The sequence below is a fragment of the Castor canadensis genome, chromosome 6 (assembly GCF_047511655.1).
Source record: "Castor canadensis chromosome 6, mCasCan1.hap1v2, whole genome shotgun sequence".
NCBI classification, from domain to species: Eukaryota; Metazoa; Chordata; class Mammalia; order Rodentia; family Castoridae; genus Castor; species Castor canadensis.
The window spans coordinates 71386447-71409124 of NC_133391.1; the positions used below are offsets into that span (position 1 = coordinate 71386447).

The 22678-nt window shown below is 32.9% G+C and overlaps 1 protein-coding gene across 2 annotated transcripts in view; it reads right to left on the reverse strand.

Annotated features, from left to right (window-relative positions):
• The window catches only part of Spink5 (serine peptidase inhibitor Kazal type 5), a 69331-nt gene that overhangs the window by 36788 nt on the left and 9865 nt on the right, over positions 1–22678 (reverse strand). For both annotated transcript variants that reach the window (XM_074076698.1, XM_074076699.1), the window contains exons 5-10: positions 10102–10229; positions 8271–8334; positions 7287–7414; positions 5647–5713; positions 2713–2840; positions 1440–1527 (exon numbers count right to left, since the gene is read on the reverse strand). In XM_074076698.1, the coding sequence (XP_073932799.1) occupies positions 1440–1527; positions 2713–2840; positions 5647–5713; positions 7287–7414; positions 8271–8334; positions 10102–10229 (603 nt within the window). The remainder of the gene's footprint in view (positions 1–1439; positions 1528–2712; positions 2841–5646; positions 5714–7286; positions 7415–8270; positions 8335–10101; positions 10230–22678) is intronic.

A 22678-nucleotide genomic window follows, 5' to 3' on the forward strand; every position in this document is an offset into this window, starting at 1 on the left:
TAAGAGGATATAAATATGAATATAATTTAGGTCCTTTATTAGACCAGTGGAAAGAATAAGTACAACATGCAAAGCTAAGGAATGTACTAGTACAAAGGAAAGAGTGAGTCATCAAAGTTTTAAGAACTTATGAGTGAATTCTATGTACAGGATGTATTTAGGAACACAATACACCAAAAATGGTCCTCCAAGAGAAATTGAGATATGTGAAGTCATAAAGGCATTAAATAGTATATCCTGTTGGGATAATCTAACATTTCCATGAGGACAGTGGCTAAAGAATTAATTGGGTGAAAATAAGAATGTTTGAGAAGTAGTCAAAAAGAAGACCTTAAAAATTATCATACCCCAGAGTACAAAGTTTGAAAGGAATTTGTATCTTCTTTTTATGAAATGGAACAAGATAAATATTTATAGCAGAGACTAATAGAATCAAATCTTTGTTTTTAGAAAGATTACCGCCAACTAGATTTGTAGATGAGTGAATAGGGATTACAGTTAGAGAAACTAATTTGGATTATAGAAAGAGAAAGAAGAAAGGAAGGAAGGGAGCAGGAAGGAAGAGAGGAGTTGGAAATGAAAGACAAAACAATAGTTGAGGCATATTTGAGTACTAAAATTAGTAGAAATTGGTAAGTGGAAAAAAGAAGTTGAAAATGAGGTCAAAGAAATAAGTTACACAGAGTTACAGAGGCAGAAGGTAGACTAAAGAGTAGACTGCTTTGTAAAATTGTGAGTTATATATCATAGAAGACTGATAACTGTAAGAAATATGTTAAATTGGATTTCCACATGCAGTTAAATGGTACAAACATACTCTAGAATATATTCAAATGTTGAAATTTCATAATGACATTAACTCATGAAAATGCCTCCTAGTCTATGAAAACAATACAGGGAATTATTTGATTTTATGGATTGAGGAAGATGGAAATTAAGAGTATATAGATCAGATAGAAGACTAACACATTAATGCAAAGGAAAATTCTTATAGGTCTGAGCTAAGATGATAGCAATAGAAAATAGGCAAATGAAGAGTTAAGAGATTTTTAGAAAGTAGAATGAAGGATGATTTAAAGGAAGCCTATTAAAATTCTACATTGCTATTGCTTTTAAAATGAATAGCTCAACACAGCTACCAGACAGTGGAAGAGTACATGTCATACTATGAATTCAGATAATGTTTTCATTTAAGAAGATTGAATTATTTTATTAGTGGTATCTTGGTTATTTTCCCCTAAATAAATATAGAAATAGTAATGCCATAATTTCCTTTGACATAGAACAATAATTATAAGTTAATTTCCAGAAAACCTATTAGTAGTAAAAATAGTGGTAGTTAAAATATCAACCAATACTGACAATGCATACTAGAGTAATCTGCTTACACACTCACAGTATCCACACAAAACATAAAACTAGATCAGACTAATCCTCACCTCAACTTCTCTTTTAGCTTTAATTTTTTCTTCAGCCTTTCTCAGGTTTTGATCTGCTTTATTCTTTTCTTCTGAAAAACGCCTCATGCTGGAGAAAGGAAAATAAATAAGTGAGTAGAGATTTTTTTCAAATCTTCATGTTACAAAATACTCATTAGGTGTTTTCTTCTCATCTCTCTTTCTTTTAAATCATTCCAGCTTAAATTCTACCTTTTAAAAAGAAGACATCCCAGACCACAAATAGAAATAAACTCTATATCTACCACAGATTGTTCATACCTAAATATTTTTCTCTTATTGAATAGTTTTCATTCACTCTTACAACATATAAACATGTGTAAGCATGTGTGCACATTTCCATGGTTTATTTATGCTATCAATCTTAGGCTCCTGGAGAACAGAGATATTCATTTCTGTATTTACTCAGTAACTCATCATTTATTTAGTAACTAGTTTTTTGGCAAGCATTGGTCTGAGCCTGGGCACAGAAAAGTATACAACACAAACCTATCCCTATCATATTGGAACATATAACCTAGCAGAGTGGTAGTCAACAAATAGTCATAGAAATAATTACATAATTACCCACTATGATGATTATAGCATAGTGAATTATGAGGATTGATTTTCAATTAGACATTTAGGAAGTCTTATCCAAGGAAGACAATCTTAAATTACAGTCTATAAAAAGAGGGGGTATTAGTTGGCCAAGTCTGAGAGGTGTTACCAGTAGGACAACATGCAGAAAAGAGTTTATGGACTTCAAAGATGAAAGAAAGTATAACCAGATCATGTCTGGTATACTGTCATAAATGCCATAATCTGTATGATGTGAGATTTTCTTTTTTTCCCAAATTCACATGTCCCTGATAAGAAGATAAGTATAAGCCAATTAACATGTGAATGTGAATTTTTTGAGTATGTCTCATCAATTCTGTCATAATGAGGTAATTATTGAAGAAAGGCAAAGTTTTGGTACCTGTGTTCACCCCATTATGTATGACTTGTTCATAAAGAGGCTTTAAAAGGTCACAGGGTTTGAGAATGTTCAGAAGTATTTTGAAAATCAGTCTTCCAGTTGGAAAATGGAATCCCTTTGGACTCAGAAATAGACACACGTCATTAATGTACACAGGTGGTATTTGGTTTGTGGAGGACATAAAACTGCCCAAATAATTATTAATGTCAGTTCAACAATACTCTTATTCATCATTTAGCTCAATCTCTACTTCTACCTTTTCAGTAACCAAGAAGAAACTGCTTCTATACTCACAATATTTCAGCACACAAGGCACATTTGTTGCCATGCATCCTGCCGTCAGGGCCACGGACTGGGTCACTCTCCCGGGTACAAAAAAGTCTTCCACTCCTCACTTGACTTTCAAATTCCTTGCAAAGTTCCTTTAAAAAGAAAAGTAATTATAGTTGCCATTTTCTATTCTTTAATCTTTCAAATTTATATGGTCAATTTACAAGCACAGAATGACAAGTCTGGAAGTGTTGGTAAACACGGATGACATATTAATGAGAATTAGCAATTATTTTGTCAAGTTACTTGGCACTTGCATATGTTGTGTGTACATTTATTAAAAGGTAAAAGAGCCTAGGATGGATAAGGCTGAGGAAATACTTCTAAAACTTTAGTTAAATAGTTCTTGTTAACTTTCAAATCTGTAAGAAACAAAAATGGATCTTTGATGTGGTTCCAGTACAGACCCAACAAATACAATAGACAAGGTAAAAAAATGTCACTGATGGGCATTCAAGAATTCAAGATGGAATTCTTGAAATCAGATGTGTAAAAGTTACTTAAGATGGGTCAAGTCCAGAACAAGCCAGCCTTATTTGCAAGGAACAAGGAGCAAGATGGCGCTCAACAACATTATGTATGCTCTGCTTCTTTGCCTGTGTTCATTTCTGACATTATAGGTGAAAACCTCAGACAGAGTGAATTGAATAACTTTCAGTCTAAAAGCCTAAAAATGCTGTGTCTATTAAAGAGAGAGGGAGGGAGAGAGAGAGAGAGAGAGAGAGAAGACTTTGGGTTCCTAGGTTTCCTGATGATTTCTATGACCATGCTATGAACTTTCAGATTTATTTCTGTTTTTGAAAATTCTGCTATTTGGTGAAGGCTAAACTTCACAAAGACCATATCTTAATTCCTCTAGGCTCAGCTTTTTCTGTCTACATGAGCATGTTATGGTGGCATATATTACTATAATATAAAGTATAAACATGATCTTCTTTTTCACTGTGCAATCCTCCTGTTTCCATTTCAGCTAGAAAACATGAGCATAAAAAGGATGGATGAGGAATCAGGATACTTGGGCACTTAGACTGTGGCTCTAAGCCACTAGGAGACAGAAACAAAGTCCCATCACTTTTGGGACCTCAATCTTACCACTTACACAGTGAGCTTCTTTGAATAGATCCTTCCTAGATAAGTATTTCCTGATTGTTTTTTTTTTGCAACTCAAATTTCATCAGAACACTTTAAAAAAGAATCCCAATAGCCTCCTAGTAGAAGATGCTTGTTTTAGGGGGAGTAAAGGGGATGCTCTAAACTTCTGGTGGGAACAATCTAGGAATAATGATGCAGAAAACAGTCACCTGATAATAATAGCATGGTAATAAAATTAATGCTCAATGATTCCTATATGAGAAAGAATGATAATTTCAGTTTATAAATTGTGATTCATCCAGGGAGATTGTGAAAAAGTACTTGTGTGAGCAACTCACTGACAAGTTAATTATAGGGCATGTATTAAGCCATCATTGTAAAGCAGTCCTATTCAACACAATTATGCCTAATGACTCCAGCCACAGAGAGAAAGAGGCAAAGATGGTCCTGACCTGACAGAAAACAAGAGAAAACAACATTTTGTGTTTATGGAGTAACAGATGCTAATTATCACCATATGATCCAGAGTTTTAGACTAAAATTTACCTACTACCACAAAAGAATTTTGTTCAACCATTGACGAGTGCTGAACAAATTATAGATAGATCTGTGTACTTCAGTTTTCTAATTTTAAGTTCAGGCTACCTAATTTAGGTTGAGAACTTGGATTCACTGAATAGCATTATGATGTGGAAAGTCAGCTTTTGATTATCAAAAACTGGGCCTGTTTTCCCACAGGAAAAGCATAAGCCCTGCAATATACAAAAGTAGCATATTTCTATTAATACAAAAGAGTGCCAAGTGCAGAATCACAATTCAACAGGAAGGCAAAATTGAGGTCACTTACCCTACCTGTTTATTTTGCTGACAAGAAAATTAAGGCCCAGAGAGGAGATGGTTTTCTCAGTCTTACACACCCAAAGCATGACAGAATGAAGGCTAAAACTCAGATGTCCTGACTTCCCAACAAAAGGCCAGCCATTTAGCAAAGTAACTGCTATCTCTCTTATTCAAAGTAGGGCTTAATAACCTTGGTGACTTAAGTAGCCCAGGCCACATTGTCTACAGTACTTATTCAATTAATAAAAGGAAAAACTTTTCACATTAGATTGAAAAATTATATTACCAAATAATGTTTGATAAAAGTTTAATTTTAAGAGTATTTTTCAAAACCACCATTTCAGTATTTGAGATCTTCACTTTGGCCTTTATTAATATAGGTCTCACTGAATGTAATAGCTATATGGAAACAACCCATATGGAAAAGTAAATAGTTACAACTGAGACAATGGAATTTTATATAAAATTTACCAGTGGATGTACTGTTTAATAGAGTCAAAGTTATTTTACAGTTATTCCTAATTTATACTATGATGCAATTAAAAAAAATGTACTCAAGGCAAAGTGGCTTACACTGTGCCAGAAAGAAGGCTGATAGAAACTAGCAGGATTTTGTGTGCACAAACTTTCTGTCTTATATCCTCTTTATGGGGAAGAGGAAGGTGGACTGGAAATTACACATTATTAAGCCTTAGTGAGAAATGCTGTTTAAATTTGTACCTAATTTACCTACTACCACAAAAGAATTTTGTTCAACCATTGACGAGTGCTGAACAAATTATAGATAGTTCTGTGTACTTCAGTTTTCTAAGAATACTAAGGATAGTCAATCTGAGGAATCTAATATTAAAAGAAGTCCATGTGGTTTTAAAGGGTAATGCAATAATTTCATTATTCAAGGGTTCAAGCATAATTTTGGTAGTGTTTATGGCTACAAGAACCAAATTGTGTTGTTGAGTTATTTACATTTTCAGTGTCTCTCTGAATTCTGTTTCCACCTTCTCGTTTGGCATTTTCTTCAGCTTCCTTTAAACTGTTAAGAAAAGTAAACAGCTGATGAGTTTATGGCTCAATCATATTCCCTGTGTCTACCCTGTGCTAAGCACTTTCATATCCTCTGCCATAACCTGTTGAAACTTGTCCACTTACAGGAGACAAGAATTTTCCTGTCTTCAATGTCTGTACCAGAGAAATTGCCAAAGATAAGGAAGGGTGTGAAACTGACTCACTGACAGTCAATTATAAGCTTTGTTCTGCAGAACTAGATGGGTGTGCCACCTTAGGTGACAAACAGAAGACTGTCAGGAAAATTCCCTCCAATAGGCAGAACCAAGAGTTTGAAACAATGCTGTGACAAGGTGAAACCAAACTAAGCCTTTGAGGTATTACTACCCACACCCTGTGCTTAACTTTTTAAACCTTGTAAAGTAGTTGTTCGCTTTCATGTAAAAAAGCATGGCTGCTAGTAAAAGCTAAACTTGAATTGAGCTTCTAAACCCTTTCACATATATTACCTAATTACATTCTAATACTGGGGATAAACATTGCTATCTAAGTTCTACAGGGGAAGAAACCAGGAATTTATAAATGCTGGGTTAAATCTGAACCTAATGATACATATACTAGGAATTGTCAACTTGAGGAATTTTAACATTTAAGACAATCCATGTGTTAATAAAAGACAATGCCATTATTGTATTACTTCAAAGTTTCAAGCATACTTCTCTTTTTCAGTTAGTGCATATAAAGAAAACCCTATGATTTAGGGCAGGTTTGAACACTTTAAGTACATGCCTCCTAGGTAAGAAAGTGGAAATCCTACTGATTTCCTGTCTGAAAACCATGAATAAACTATCTTGTGAACCTGATAGAACATGCCCTTGAATTCTACAACAGCTAACTGTAATTTTCAAAGGCAAGTGTGAAGTTTATTAGTCTGGTAAATCTTTTTCTGTCCTGATTTTAAAGATCTAGAGATGTAAATATGGCACTTTGAGGTTGCTGCCACAAGGCCTAGAGTCTATACCTTGTTTAGCAGATAGAATGTGAAAGTCTAATCGCCTCTTACTCATATCTGGGTCTTCGGGCCCAAACCAGTGCCAAGCACTCAGATTAACACAATAGTTCTTCCCTTTCATAATATTCACATTTTACCACTAAGAATGAATTGATACACATGGCAATTATTATCATTATATATTTAAAATATATTGTCATGATTCAGTAAGGGTCTCTCTATACATGCCCAAATGAAGCAATGAATGTCAAATGACTAACCTAGATTATGCAAAAAGAAAATGCTTTTTAAATTTTAAAATATTATGCCTTATAAAGCACTGGGCATTTTCAAGTATTATAATTTTTTTAAAATGAAGAGTCTTATGTTTAATAACTAGCATAACCAACTTATCCTTTCCTTTTTAGGAACTTCAGTAGAAGACATGAAGAAAAAGAAAAGAAGCCACCCTGGCAGCAAGGTCTATTGCACATTATAAAGACAAAAGATTGCATGTTTCATTAAAAGGCCTTCATCTGTCCATGGAGGGATCCTCAGGTCAGGAATCAAGTGCATTCCCACAGGTCCACCGGAAGATGATGATACTTACAAGAGCTCAGCACACATGGCACACTTATTGCCATGTGTCCTCCCATCAGGGCCAAGAACAGGATCATTTTCCCTTGTGCATCCGAGCCTTCCATCTTTCACAAAGGGTCGAAAAGCACTGCATATATCCTGAAGAACAGGGAAAGGAACTTGGCATCTACCAGCATAATTATAATGCTTACGACATTTACAAAAATTGTATAGAAGTCAGTGCCTCTCCCATCATGGTGGGTAATAGCCCCCTTGGGCAGTGCTGGTTATATAGAAGTAGCTCAATGGATATTGTATAAAACTCATCTACTTATTTATTTATTCAGTAAACACTGATAATTGTGCTAGAATTCAGGTGGCACTACCCTTTATTCTCAATTTGCTCACAAGGTCCCACATGATGCAGACAAAGAGATATTTAAAACACTGTGTGCTGAAAGGTAAAATTAGGTGCTCCAAGAGCATCAAGCAAGGGTATCATACCCTGACAATTAGGGATGCTGATCAGCTAGAGAAAGTCAAGGGTAGCATGGATGAGATCCTTCTTTCTTTTCCTTATTCCCACAGGCTCACAGAACCTTAGCATAAAAATTTATTCCTGTGCTATAGTGATTTAGTCTATGTCTCATTTTAGTTAAGTAATTTGCCCAAGGTCTCCTGACAGCAAGTGACAATGCAGCGGCTTCAGCTCAGATTAAATGAATCACGTCTACTGTTCTTTTCATCGCACATGCAGCTTTCTTCAGATTTCTGGGTTTTCTTAACAGAAAGCAGAAATACAGCTGAAAGGTCTAATCATCAGAGAAATCTGATTGAGTTTCAGGAACTATCTACTGCTTTTCCACACTAACAGGCAGTATTCAGTATTCCATGTCAAGTAAAGCAAGAGTTAGCTCCTTTCAAGTACCCCACCTAAGAAGAGCGAGGAAAGCATTTGCTTTCTCTTTTGAAGTCAGTCCCCAGTGTTTACTACCATTCTGGCCCATGTTCTCACCTCTTCTGGACTACTTTTCTCACATTCTCCCTCACTTTTTATGTCAACATGGGACCCAGTTTTCCTGGAATCAAAAGTTAGAAGAGCAATTAGTATGATAGAACTTTCCACCATTAAACCTTACTTCTCTTAATTGTATTGTGTTTTTTTCCTCCTGAAAATAGTGTCAGATTCTATTATTTTCTTTACTTGTTTTGTCTGTCTAATGAGAATCAATATTTCTAAGTTTGAGCCAAATAAATGGAGTTATGTTAGAAGGCCTATAAGATTCAGACTTAGAAATACTATGCCCCAAAATCTTTTTTCTCCTGTGTCTAGAATGGAATCTTCATCAGAAAATGAACAAAAGTTAGGCTTGTAACTATCTATTAGAGGCTTCTGAGGGGATTTTATTGCTTTTGTCATTGTTATGTAAACGAGCTCATGTATGTATGTAGTCTTCAGTTGGATTATACTAATTAGTATTATATTTTTCATGAAAAGTACATAAAGTCCTGATGATTAATTTTGTGTAATCTAATAGAGCTTCAAAGAATAGCTGAAAACACAGAACTAAAATGTAAGCTACTTCCTACTTTCTAAAAGGATAACCTACAATTTAGCAACTGCATCATAATAAAAATATAACTGAAACAATACAAAAATAAAGTAAGTATATAAGAGTGTAAGGAAAAATGTTTTTCAAATATACTAGCTGAGAGAAACTATTAAAATTAAAATCCATTATTACTGTGGAATTTCCTAGAAGCCAGAGCTAAGAAAGAAACCCAAGGAGTGGTATGATTCTCACTGTATACAAAAAATTAAGTACTGGATATTAGAAACTCAGGGAAAGAAACCTTCATCTGGACCAGAGATTCAAAGATAAAATACAGGATTCCCCCTTCAAGACATAGTAAGAATAAGACATACAGTGTGTTAACAACTATAGCTAATAAAATCCTGCATGTTATTTAAGTATATGTTTGGTTTCTATTTCTTTATGTTGACCCTTGGTGAGAGTTGAGACCATAATTTTTTAACATTTTCTGAAAATGCAGTCATGTGAAGGACCAGAGTGATTTAATATTGTTTTATTTTGGTGAAGACAGTGGTTACAGAAAGGATAAAGCTTGAAGAATCTCAAAGGACAAATATTATCCTATTAGTTGTCTGATACATTTGTTGTTATGTCATCAAGAACTAAGGTGCAGATTCTTCAAGATTGAGGTTACATGCAGAACTTGCAAAGCAGGTATGCATCTTGTTGGTGGAAGACAATAGCCAAGCCTAGCATTGAGGGTGGAGAAAGAGTAAGACATGGGCAAAATGTAAGACAGTGAGATGCTTTACCTGTTTGGCAAAGGTTAAATAGATACAAAGAAATTCAATATTAAAAGCTTCATTTACCTATAACAGTATTTTAAATTACTGAACACTTACACATAATTTGCATATAATTACATATAATTCTCTGTTTAAAAGATGCACTAAGACAACTAGACTGATAGGTGGTCGACAGAATACAGATAGGTATAAATAGGTGTGTGTATGTAGCACTATGGGTGGATACAATATTTGTGTACACATGTTGTATATATTATCTCACTATCATATTAATTTCATATAGTGGTAATCATCTCAAATTACACTCAAATGAGCTTTGTAAAATATAAAGTGTTACATACTATATAATTCTTTCTTAACAGTAACAAAAGAATTGGAGTTAGTCATCTATAGTTTATAGATCACCATCTCCTACAAAATAAATTGTCTTAAAGACTATAAGAAAACTGTTGTAACTATATAGACAACATGTTCTAGGGAGAAAGCCTGCTTCGAGAATACTCACACATTCTCGGCACAGAGCTCACATCTGCTGCGATAGGTTTTCCCATCTGTGCCACAGACGGCAGCAACATCACCAGTACAGATAAGCTCCCCATCTTTTTCTCCTTTCTTAAGCTCATCACAATTCAGCTGCAAGAGACATGATCATGGGATGTCAAAATATGTGAGATAAAATAGTCCTTACATGCATCAGTTAGCTGACTTTTTGACCCACAATACCTCACTGTAAATTAAAAAGGAATTTTAAGGAGAGCAGGTAGGTAGTGCAATCAGGTCTGAGAACAGAGATACAATTAGATTTCAAAAGAAAGAAGTTTGGTATGACTTTAGCCATTTGCTGTCTGAAAAGGTAGCCTACACCACCTCTCTGAACTTAGTATATTGTTCCTCTGTCAAATCCTGCCTCTCTTCCCCACAGAGCCATACTGAGGCCCAAAGATAACCGACATGAGAGCTCTCTGTAAATTATAAACTACAATAAAATTTCTACATTGGGATAGTAGATTTATGGGTTCACAGCGTTAGCAATTAAAAGCAAGATCTGGGGGTTCAGGGTTCATAAATTCACTACCTGCATGATTTGGGCAAATAACTTAGTCTCTCTGTGCTTAAGGTTTCTTATTTGCAAAATGGGTATAATTTCACCAGTCTCTCTGTGCTTGAAGGATATTTAAACATGTTAACACATGTATAGTAATTAGAACAGTCCTAACACATTATAACCACCTCTGTTGTTGCTATTTGAAATGTTTTCTCTACCGACAATCAAGACAAAAAAATGAAACATCTTTAGAGGAGGACAAGAGAAAACCCCAAATCTCTGTTTTAACAATATGATGAGTACTTAAGGACAAACCAGTGTGGTGAGAAAACAACTGCACCAGGTAATAACTGAAGACTCTTGTTCAAAAATCAGATGTGCCACCCACTCACTTCACCTCTTTGAACCTCACTGTCCTCACCTAGAAAATAGGAATTCACACCCTACCCACATTCCAGATTTGTGGTAAGGATCAAATAAATATTTATGAAATATTATTTGTCAACCATTATTGTGTCATAAGATAACTAAAGAAGATACAGAGTTAACTTGAATTTAGCTTCCATCCAAAACCAAGTGAATACAACTGAGATTTTTCCTTAGGATATCAGATTGCAAAATACATTTTGATGTTATTTAAAGTAATTTAATGGTAAATATAGAACACTTAAAGTACATACCTGTGATGATCTACTAAGTCACAATTATAAATAATAAAAGTAGCACAGATGAAAATTTATAGTGAATTTGTTAACCAGAAGATAAGATTGGAGGACTCTAAAAGGCCACATAGAAGGAAAATTGATTTTAAAATAGAAAGGACAAACTATATCTCTATCCCATTATTCATATCATTTGTTTAGGAAGAAACATAAAGAGCAAAAATAAGACATGGTCATATAAATTACTTCATTGATTCATTTGCTCATTTGTTCCACAAGATTCATTTTGTGTTTATGAGGCTTTGGGCATTTTACTATACTGTCAGACTGCCATAGCAAAACAGAAATAGAATAATGTTCTAGAAGCTCTAAAGAGCTTGTATGCTGATAGGAAAAAAGACCATACACATAACTATGTTAGAATATTGTAAGTCCTATAAAAATAAACCAAACAATATAATTGTGCTTAGAGTTCTAACAACTTTAAATATAAATATATACAAGCAGAGTCTTTCTGTAAAAGAGATATCTGATGTGAGGTAAGGTTAATGAGGAGGAGGGAAAAACATTCAAGGCACAAAACAGCAATTGCCAAGGATTTGTGGTAGTAATCAGATTGTTCTACTCAAGTGGCAGAAAGAAGTGTGACTGGGACATAATGAAAAAGAAGGAAAGCTGGTGGTGTTCTCTCAAAAAATCATCTCTGGAAACTACGGAAGCATGAGGAAATTATGGCTCAAAAAACCTTGGAACAATCAGTGCTTCTGCCCTCTGCCAGAAAAATCAAGAGCAACATTCTAGGTCACAGGTGTTGGCAGCAAACAAGGAATGACAGGGATAATAAAGAGGTCAGCTGGGAAGTGACAAGAACAGGTGCAAATATTTTCTACTCCACCTCCTTCCCCTCCAAACTCCAAGAGTTGGTGATTCACATTCTACAGAAAACACTTCTTCCTCATGTTGACAATTGCTGAGAGCTCATGGGTGGATTCTGACCCAGTGGAGTGGCAGCAAACTGGAGAGGCAACAGTGGTTCCTGACCTTCCAGCTCTGGGTTTTATCCTTTGCCCTATTCTACACTCACCAGAGCTTGTCCTAGAACATTATCTAACTCACGTTAGCAGGAACGTTAGCTACAGTCATCATGGAATCTCACAGTAAAAATCTCTGCACATCACAGAAAACCAAACTACTAAAGAAAAAGCCAAAACACTAAATAGCCTCTATTAACTGAAGCAGAATTGTTCAAATGAGTAGGAAAATTATTTATCAAAAGTGAAAGTATTCTTCAGAGAAATAACATACTTATAACATAAAACAACAACAACAAAAAACCCCAGAAGTTATAAGGAAAGAAAAAAGCTGAAGATTTGCATTCAGAAACTATTTAAATGGTATAAATAAAACAATATAAAAATGAAAATGTTATAAGTGCAAATATATGATGAATTCATGAAATAGTGGATCAGATCACTGAATTTTCCTAAAGGGCAGTTAAAATGGAAAACTATTTTAAAATAGAAAAGAAAGGTCAAATAACATTCAGAATAACCTCCAAAAGGAAGATATTTCTACACAGGTAGAAATATCTGAACAAATAGGGCAAATTTCTAGAATTAATGAAAGATCAAGAGAAAGAAATGGCCAACAAGTGAATTCTGGAATCTAGCTACTAATAACAAAATTGCAAAGATATTGGGGAGAAAACTGATTCTAATGATAGATGCAAATATTGTCAATAGCAATAAATCACTGAACTATGGGTTTTGAATTAAAGATAGTCATAATTAGAATAAAAATGGGTATGTTACATTTAAATCATTACCAAAGAAAAGTTGGAAAAGGGTAACTACTTTTAAAATAACTTTAAAAAATAAATGTAACTAAGAATGAAAAATTGGGAGAGGTAAGTACTAATATACGGGAATAATAAATGTGAATGGATTAAACTCATAAACTAAAACACATGTGGTGACTGAAGTTTTAAAAAACAAGATCAGACCATATATTAATCACAAAACAAAAATTAAAAAGTACACAAATATTAGCATAGTAAGATAAGAATGCAAGACAAAATGAATAAGAGAGCAGAAGCAATATTAACACTAAAAGTAGACTTTAGTGAAAAAATGTATCATAACTGATAAAGAAAGATATTATATAAAGAAAAAGGAAGAAGCAGGTAAGAATGTATAACAATAAGGACGACACAGTCACAAAATAACACTGACTCTATATGTGTCAAACAATAATTGGTAATATATAATAGCTTTAGGTCAATCAATAACTAGAGTTAGATATTTTAAGGAACATTTCTTAGATACTGATATATTAAAAAAATAATTAAAAATCTCATTCCAGTAGATTTTTCTAGAAAATCACCCCCAAGACAATAAATATTTTTAGAACATATCAAATATTTATAAAAGTAGAATATTTGTTAGGCCACAAATAAAAGTTTAAAAAAAACCCAAATGATCAATATCATATGGTCCACCTTTCTTAATCAAATTTCATTCAAATTAAAAGCTAATCTAAAATGGAAAAATTGCTATATATGTGAAAATTACTATAATTACTATTAATTGTACTACGAGGTAAATTTGAGGGGGATTAATAAATATTTGACAAATAATGACAAATGGAAGCACTTTAAGTACCAATCCTGAGAAAGCTGATTAATAATATTTTTAAATATTGTCAGAAAATTCAAAAATGTCAAAAAACTAAGTATTCCTCAATCAATTTTTCAATGAATAGAGAAAGAATAAAGAAACTGAAATAATTGCCATAGAAGACAAAAGCAATAGAGATCTTTAAGAAAAAGGCTGACAGACTACATTTTAAATATGACTAATAGAAAGAGAAAATGGGAAGAAAAGATATGTTGATTGATAATGGGAAGTAACAGTATGAAGTTGGGATATAAATATAACAAAAGCATATTAGGTCTATATGCTAGTGTATCTGAAAGACAAAATGGATGCATGACTGAAAAGCATGTACAAAATACTGATGCTGGTGCAAAAAGTGAGAGAAATGTTGCTGAGATCAATACATATTAATCCAATTTATAAACAAGCCTGAGATATTCCTCCCCTACTAACACAAATCCAAAGAGCTTTACAATCTAATTTTCTTAAGTTTTAGAACAATATGTATCAAGTAATCTACAAACTGCTCCCCAAATCAAAGAAGTGTATACACTGAAAATAAAATGTTAAAGAGCTTTTTGAAGTATTATTTTCATACAATAAAGTTCACTTACTTTAAGTGTAAAATTCAATGGTTTATGAGTAAATTTACAGAGTTGTAAAACTGCCATTAGAAACCAGTTTTAGGGTATTTTCATCACACCTGAGAGCATCATCTGCACTATTCAGATAATCCCATCTCTAAGATTCTGCCATAGGTGACCATAGAACTTCTTTCTGATTAAATTTACCCTCTTTGGATATTTTGTGTAAGTGAAATCATATATTATTTTAACCTGCTAATTTTTTTGAGATTTATCCACATTGTAACAGTGTCAGTAGTACATTCCTTTTATTGCTGAATAATATTCCATTGTAGAAATATATTTTGTTTTTCCATTCACCAATGGACATTTGAATATTTGAATTGGTTTCAGTTTCAACTATTAAAAATAATGCTGTTGTGAATATTTGTACATCTGATTTTGTGTGGGCATATGAACTTTACTGGGTTCCTAAGTCTAAATTTGTTGGGTCATATGGTTAACCAATGTTTAAAGAAATTGTAAGGGAAGAATCTACAACTGATGAATGGATCAAGAAAATGTGGTATATATACACATACAATGGAGTTCTACTCAGCCATAAGGAAGAATGACACCAATTGGTAAATGCAATTGGAGGACATCAAGTTAAATGAAGTAAGTCAGGTTCAAAAATATAAAGGCCTCACATTTTCTCTCATATGTGGAAGACAGATTCAAACGATAAGCATATATACAAAACAAACATAATCATATGCAAATGTATACGTAGAACATGTTTGAAACAGTGGAACTACACTATAGAACTTAGGGAAGAAGGGAAAGAAAAAGAGAATGATAGAGAGTCAACAAGATTGTAATACATAACATCTGTAAAGGTAGAGGGTATAAGGATAGATATCGAAATCTGTTGAAACATGGTAGGGGGTGTGGTTAAGGAATAAGGGAGAATAATGGAAGGGGCTGAATGGACCAAAGTATACTCACAGGGGCAATACATTGAGAAACCCTTTGAATATCAACATATATTAACAAAAGACAAGACTAGAAAATAAGAACAGTGTGTAAGGGGGACACTAGTGTGATGGGGGGGAAGGTGAATGAAGGAGACTCAGGTGAGGAAATAAGGTTGATGGACTTCATATATGAAGTAGAATGAAGAAACCTCTTGCAATTGCTTGAAGTGGGGCGGGGAGAGGGTTGAAGGGGAGAGACAGTGGGGTGATCTAACCAATGTACAATATAAGCCTATTTGGAATTGTCACAATAAATCTCCCCATACACTGAATATATCCTAATAAAAAATTAATGTGTAAAAATAATATGTTTTATTTTTAATATATACATTCAATGTTCCCAGAAATAGGTTATGTTGATATGTTGGGTACATATTAATTGATCATAAATATAAGAAATCTTAATTCTATTCTTTGCTTTTTGCCTGTCTTTGTAGCCGTAAGTCACAGGTTGACAAACAGCTTTGTAGTAAGTATTGAATTCAGTTACTTATGATTAATACTAAGACCAATTCATCAATTTCAATTTTTAAAAATATGTGTGGATTTTGACAAAGAATAATTTGAATTTTTAGATTTTGGTAGAATTATTATCTTGACAACAATGGCTTTTCCAATTAGTGAAAAAGGACTATCTCACCATTACAGTCATATTTCACTTAATGGTCAGACTGTGCACTGAGACATGCACCATTAGGTGATTTCATCATCATGAGGGCATCAGAGAATATAATTACATAAACCAAGATAGAAGAGCCTATTACACACCTAAACTAGAAGCACACTCTAAAATAGTCATAAAAAGTTAAATAAACAAAACAAGAAATCAAGAAACAATCATTTATCAGGCATTATGAACCACAGGATTGCATATGCTGTACTTTCATATGACAGGGAATACAGTAGGTTTGTTTACAGCAGTATGACCACAAACGTGTGAATAATTCATTGTGCTATGATGTTATAATGCCTATGAAATCACTAGGTAGGAAGAAAAAAAATTTGAGACAGGATTTCACTATGTAGCCCAGGTTGGCCTCAAACTTGTGATCATCCCATCTCAGCCTCCCAAGTGCTCAGATTACAGGCATGAAAACCATGCCCAGCTGTCAGTAGGAATTTTTAGCTCTATTATAATCTTATGAGACCATAATGGTGTATACAGTCTATCACTGACCAAAGCATTCTTGTGTGGGGCATGATTGTATTTAAGTCTTTCATTTCTTTTAGTAACATTTTGTAATTTAGGCCTTGATCTTATTTTGTTAAATACATTTCTATACATTTATGCTATTGTAATGGAATTAATCATTTAATATTTAGATTGTTCATTGCTAGTATATATTGGTCATAGTTTTACCCTTCTCATATTGTGATTTAACTTGCTAAAACTTTAAGGACTTATCTATGTTTATGAGGGATATCTGTCAGTAGCTTTATGTTCTTGTGATATCTTTATGTGGATTTGGTACTAGAATAATGCTGGCCTAAGGAAATGAGCTGGGAAGTGTTTCCTTCTGTATTTCCTGAATGAGTATGTAAATGAGTATGTAAAGGATTGGTATTATTTCTTCTATCAGTACCTGATATATTTGATGGAAATCAACAATGAAGTCATCTGGCCTGGGCTTTCTTTGATTTTCTTACTGGTTCAAGTTCTTCACTTGCCATAGCTCTATTGTGATTTTCTATTACTTCTTGGTTAGCTTTTAATAATTTATTTCTTTCTAGTAATTTTTTTATGCTATCGAAATTATCTAATTGCGTCATAGAATTGCTCATAATATTCTATTGTAATCATTGGACTACTGAGCACATATTGATGTTTCCTGTTTAATTTCTGTTGGTAACTTTTGTCTTTTGGATTTCTTAATCAATTTCATCTTTGTACATCTTTTCAAAGAGCCAACTTCAGTTTTATGAATTTTTCCACTGTATGTTTTGTATTTTGTTGATTTTTGCCTTAGTTTTGTATAACTTTACTCTGCTTACTTTGCATTTAATTTGCTGTCCTTTTAGTTCCTTAAAAAGTGAATGCTTAAATTATTACTCGAGTTCTTTCTTTTTTCTGGTTTAGGTAAGCAAAGATTTTTATACTCCTTTGGCTGAAGCTCATGTCTTTATTATGTTTTTGTTTTCATTCAATTCATATTGCTTTCTAAATTCTCTCATGTATATTTTTTTCTTTGGTCCATTAGTTACTTGGAGGTATGTTGCATAATTTCCAAATATTTGAATATTTCTATAATTTATTTTTCTTATTGGTTTTGTATTCAATTATGTTGAGATCAAAGAACATGATTTGTAGGATTGTAATCATTTAAAATTTTTCTGTTTGTATTTTAGCATACAAGCTACCTTGAGGAACATTCCTCTGTAATTTTAAAGGAATGTAAATTCTCTAATCATTGAAGGAGGACTTTCTATATTTAGCGTAGCTTGAGTGAGTAGCTGATAGCATTGTCTAAATATCCTATATCTTTGATCATATTTTGTCTAATTATTCTATCAAGTTTTGAGAGTAAGTATTGAACTTTCTAATTACTTTTGTTGATTTGTGTACACCTTGAATCATGGCATTTTTTGTTTCATACATTGTGAGTCTCTGTTATTAGATGTATTGGCACTGCACTCTTATAAGATGTCTGTAATAATATTATTTCATGTCTATTTTATCTGATATTAGTATAAACAATCCTGTACTCTGCTGGTTGTATTTGGCCTGATATCACCCTCATCATTTCAACTTTTTGTGTCTTTGAATCCAAGAAGCATTTACTGGATACATCTTGTAGTTGCTTTTGTATCGTTTGACAATTTTTTTGGTTTTTTATTGAATGTTTAAACCATTTAAGTTTAATATGATTGTTATTTTGGTTTTGTTTACATTTTTTATTTTTCTAAATGCTTTAAAAATGCCCTTTTCTACTACTGTTTTCTTTGGGTTAAATCCTTTTAGTGTACCTTTATAAACTTTTGCTGATTTTATAAATTTATACATGTATTTTCTTGGCACTAATTACTGTAGCAATTATAATATGCATATTAATTTATCATGATGCAATTTGGATTAATATTTAATTATTATAAAATATAGAAATCTTGTCCCAACATAGCTCAACTTATTCCTTCCTCTTTAGTGTATTATTGTCCTACATATTAAATATATATATTCAGTAAGGTAGCATTATAAATATTACATTGAACAAAACAATGTCTTTAAGAGAAATTAGGAAAAATACATTTATAGAATATATTAACCCCTAATTTTACCATTTCCAGTCTTTTCATTTCTTTCTATAAGTCAAGCTACCATCTGGTAGTCATTCCATTTAAACAACATGATATCCTTTAATAATAATTATAAGGCAGTTTTCTTAAGCAACAAAGTGTCTCACATTTCATTGATATGGGAATGTTTATTTTGCCTTAATTTTTCTAAGTTTTGGAGAATATAGATAGAATCTTGATTAGTCATTACTTCAAACATGCCATTCCATTGCCTTGCTGCCTGCATTATTTTAGATAAAACAGTCTTTAGTTGTAACCTGTATATACTATGTGTTATTTTTCTATTGCCACTCCCCAAAATTTCTGTTTGTCATTTTACTTTAATAATTTGATTAAAAGTCTAGTATAGATACCTGCATTTATTGTATTTGTGGCTTCTTGAATTTGTGGTTTTCTTGATGAAAATATCATCAAATCTGGAATATTTTAGGTTTTTGATCTTTCAAACAATATTCTATCACTTTTTATTTCCCCTCTGCTTTTGGTATTCTTATTACACATCTGTTAACTTGCCTGTTGTTGTCCCAATAATTCTATGATTTTGTTCATTTTCCTTAGATATCTTTCTCTCTGTGAACTGCATTGTTAGCTTTTATTTATTTTTCTTTGTTTGCTAATTCTGTCTTATTCAACCATAGATCTGCTTTTGCAACTCTTTACTGGACTTTTCATTATTTTGCTCTTCAACTCTAAAATTTCTGTTTTTAAAGAATTTATTGTATTGAATGTCTCTATTTGTTTTTCCCTTGCTGTCATAATGTCCTTTCCATGTTCAAATGTTATTACTTATGTATTACTTAAGTATAGATAATGTATTCTTACTAATTTGCATCATTTATAATTTCTTTTGAAACAGGACATATTAGATAATGCATTATAGGAACACAGGATTATGATTTCTCCCTTAAAGTTCATTTTTGCTGCTTATTACTCCTTTTTGTTTCTTTGACATCTTGCTGTCTCAAGATTTGTAGCTGCTGATGTGTCTGGTAAGAAAATGCTCATATGTTTTATTTTTTAAGCTTGGCTTCTAGTCATTAGCAAAAGATCTGACATAGCTTGTGTTCAAATACCTTCCTTAATAAGGCCTCTATCTTCTATAGATGAACCTCTGTGTATAGAGGAGGACTTGTAAAGCTCAGACCATTTTTATATTTGCTCTCCATTAGGATATTGTATGTCTTCTAATCAGGTCTACAGCCTTGGAGCTGATCAAAAGTTTGTGAATTATTTGTGTATTCTCTAGTCTCTGATGCCCATGTATGAAGACTCAGTCAGTAATACATTTACCCAGCGCATCTTCCTTACTCTTAGTGAAGATCATCAAAACACCTCTGGGTGTGGTAGTCACCCATTACTCCAAAATTAGGTAAGCCCTCTTCAATAGTGCTGCTGCAGCTACTGATGCTTATAGCCTCTCCTGTACACAACTTCCATACCAACCAAGGCAGGAGGCGAGGTGGGAAGAGTCCCTAAGCAAGAGCATCACAGATTCTCATTCCTCTTATCTAAAGTTCGGTAGTTTCCCAAGAATAAATGTTTCTCAGATTGGAATAGGCTGTTAATCAATTTTCAGAGTGCTAACATAGTTTTCCTGGTTAATTTTATCTCGCTTTTTATTTTTATTTGGATTTGCTGACTTCATTCAGCCATTGCCTGAAGTACTACCACTCAAGGCAATTTTATAGAGACCTCCAAACCAAACAGGAATGACTAAAAAGAGAAGCTAAGTGTGGGTGGCTCATGCCTGTAATCTTAGCTACTTGAGAGGCTGAGATGGTGAGGATCACTGTTCTAAGCCAATCAGGTGGGGAGTTTGGGCAACTCCATCTCAGCCAATATTTGGGTATGATGGCACTCACCTGTCATTCCAGTGACCTAGGGAAGTTTAAAATAGTAGTCATGAGCAAGGCCAGCTTTGACAAAGAGCAAGACCCTATCTCCAAAATAACCAGAGCCCAAAGGGCTCTGAATTAAACAGAGTACCTGCTTTGCAAATGTGAAGACCTGAGTTCAAACCCCAGTACCACAAAAAAACAAAGAATAACTAAAAAGAGAGAATTTATATACTCATTTGACTTATACACATAATTGTAAAATCTCTAAATAAAACATTACTGTCTAAATTCAATATATGTAAAAATTTTATGTAATTTTCCCTAAGAAAACAATAATTATTTAGCATCAGCAAGTCTATCTAGAAATTTATTATGTTGGTAGGCAAAATGAGAAATAGCAGATTATTTTAATACTTACAGAGAAGTTATTGGATAATGACAAACCCATATTCAGTAGGCTAAAATTAGAAAGGACTTTCTAAAGTTTAATATTTAAAAGTCCTTATGATAAACATTATAATTAATGGGGAAGCTTTAGAATGAGGAGAGAAGACAGTTTCATGTTCATTATGTTTAAGTTTTCAACCTTTGACCCTTGTCAATGATAAAAGGAAAGACAAATAAAAGAGAATTAAGATTGAAAAGAAATTATAAAACTCCTATTTCATGAAGATGTTGTAATCAATTGCAAAAAAAAAACCTAAACTATAATCAATAAACCCACCAGAATTAATATGAGATATCATTAGGTTGTCTTATGAAAGAACAACCTGAAGAAATCAATAGAATTTGTCTAAATGGATACTAATTAGATATAAACATTGTAAAAAAGCAAAATGCCATTCAAAATAGCAAAAAATTATAATATTTCTAAGTATTAACAAAGCTTATAAAAAATTCTTGGAAATATTTGATAAATTTCATAAAACACATAGAGATTACGTAAATTAATAATAAACTATTCTATATTTTTGAGTTGAACAGTTAGTATCATAAAAAGTCAGTCTTACCCAAATTAATTTACAAATTCTTTATATGTCTAATCTGGTTTTTCCCTATTAAAGTTTGATTTTTTAATAAACATAGTGATTTTTAAATTTCTGTTATAGATGAAAACAATATATCTATGCATAGTTTAGTCAAATTTCAATAAGACAAACTAGCCTTACTAGCTGTTAAAACAATTAACTAATCTGAAAAGAGTAAAGAACTCAGAAATAGACACATACGTTCATAAAACTTAATATTTTACAAAGTTGGCAACATAAATCATTAAATTCATCAATAAAAGGCAAAAGCCCCCATCTGGACCAAAGATGGTTGAGATCAGATATTATGGATGGTGGGACTAAGATGTAGAAATTGAAATGGTGAAAAGTATCCAATTTGGGATCGACTTTGAAAGTAGGGCTAACAAAACTATTGATGGAGTGCCATTCAGGGCTGGAAGGTGAAAGGATGACATCCTAATGAGGAAGAGATCAATATTGAAAGGAAGGGAGAAAGGATTTCTGTAGGAGAAATATTCTTGAAGAGATAGAGCACCTCATACTCAGAGTGACTAACAGGGTTCATTTTTGACGACAGAAATCTAGATAGAGGGAATTAGATTGTTCTCTTTTACAAAGGAAAAAGCAACAAGACACATACTGTAATTTCATCAATCCATTCAAATTGCATGTATAGGTATAATACCAAAGCAAAAATCCCACTGAACAACCAACAGACACCTAAACAATGAAGAACAAGAATAAAAAACAGCTCACATTAATGGGAGGATATTTAACAGAAGGGGGAGTATAAAAAACAAGGAAGTAAAGAAGATAAATATGGCTGATGTACTTCCCATATAAGAATAAACACAGAATACTTAAACCTGTTGAAATCACCATAAGAGGGGACTACAAAATGGAGGGGATGAATAAATTTGGAATATAATACATATACACATGGAAATGTCATGATGAAACTCCCTGTGTAGCTCTCTTAAAC